The sequence below is a fragment of the Pterocles gutturalis genome, unplaced genomic scaffold, assembly GCF_000699245.1.
Source record: "Pterocles gutturalis isolate BGI_N339 unplaced genomic scaffold, ASM69924v1 scaffold36986, whole genome shotgun sequence".
In the NCBI taxonomy this organism is placed as follows: Eukaryota; Metazoa; Chordata; class Aves; order Pterocliformes; family Pteroclidae; genus Pterocles; species Pterocles gutturalis.
This window is the reverse complement of record NW_010104278.1, coordinates 1-1,259: the sequence shown is the minus strand read 5'-3', so window position 1 is coordinate 1,259 and position 1,259 is coordinate 1. Positions and strand designations below refer to the sequence as shown.

At 62.4% G+C, this 1,259-nt stretch overlaps 1 protein-coding gene across 1 annotated transcript in view; it reads left to right on the top strand.

Moving 5' to 3' along the window:
- LOC104471616 (casein kinase II subunit alpha-like) overlaps nt 1-1,200 on the top strand; it is a gene marked incomplete at its 3' end in the record, with an annotated part of 5,495 nt that extends 4,295 nt beyond the window's left edge. Inside the window, exons 6-8 of the mRNA XM_010087008.1 lie at nt 82-182; nt 737-885; nt 1,111-1,200. Coding sequence (XP_010085310.1) covers nt 82-182; nt 737-885; nt 1,111-1,200 — 340 coding nt within the window. The remainder of the gene's footprint in view (nt 1-81; nt 183-736; nt 886-1,110) is intronic.
- Nucleotides 1,201-1,259: the final 59 nt, after the last annotated feature.

Sequence of the window (1,259 nt, the reverse complement as noted above, 5' to 3'; positions counted from 1 at the left end):
TGGGTGGGTACACCGGGGTGGGGACGCATTGGGCTGGCAGGGACCCCCTCTCCGTCATCGCCTTCTCCCTGCTCCCGGCAGCTCGTGCGCATCGCCAAAGTGCTGGGGACGGAAGATCTGTACGACTACATCGACAAGTACAACATCGAGCTGGACCCCCGCTTCAATGACATCATCGGCAGGTGGGGGCACAGCGGGGGCGAGCCATGGGGCTGAGGGCAGTGCCCTTTCTCCCTGAATCCTCCCTCCCCAATTCCTCCTTCTCCAAATTCTCCCTCCCTGAATCCTCCCTCCCCAAATCCTCCCTTCCCCAAATCCTCCCCGAACCCTACTTCCCCAAATCCTCCGTCCCCGAATCCTCCCCCTCCCCGAATCCCCCCCAAATCCTCCTTCTCCAAATGCCCCCTCTCCAAATCCTCCTCCCCAAAATCCTTCTCTCCAAATCCTCCCTCCCCAAAACCTTCCCCCCAAAATCCTCCCTCCCAAAATCCTCACTCCCCAAATCCTCCCTGAATCCTCCCTCCCCAAATCTTCCTCCCCCCAATCATCCCTCTCCCCAGATCCTCCCTCCGCGAATCCTCCGTCCCCAAATCCTCGCTCCCCAAATCCTCCCTCCCCATGGCCTGGCCTTGCTTCTCCTGGAGCGAACTGGCCCAGTACCAGGTGATGCAGCTCTTCTCTTCCTCTTCCTCCTCCTTTTTTCTTCCTCCTCCTCCCCCTCCTCCCCGCCCGGCAGACACTCGCGGAAGCGGTGGGAGCGCTTCGTACACAGCGAGAACCAGCACCTCGTCAGCACCGAAGCCCTCGATTTTTTGGACAAGCTGCTGCGTTATGACCACCAGACACGCCTCACTGCCCGCGATGCCATGGAGCACCCCTATTTCTGTACGTCTGCCCTCGGGGGTCCCGCATGTTCCTCCCAGCCCGCACCCCCTGCCCCAAACCACCCTCCTCACTGTTCCTGATTGACCCGGGTCGCTTCGCCTGCTCCATCCATGGTGCTCGTGGTGTGGCTCGCTCCTCGCTGGCTGCCTCCCGCCCCCCTGGGGGGCTGCTGCTCCATGCCAAGGAGGATTTTAGGGGGCCATCACCTTCCCCTCTGCCCCACAGATCCCATAGCGAAAGACCCGGCGAGGATCGGCCCCTCGGCTGGGCTCGCGGCCAGTAACACGCCCGTCAGCTCCTCCAGTATGTTGGCGGGTGAGTGGGGTTCTCACTGGGGTGGGGGTCCACTGGGGTGGGTTGGGGGTCCCAGGAGG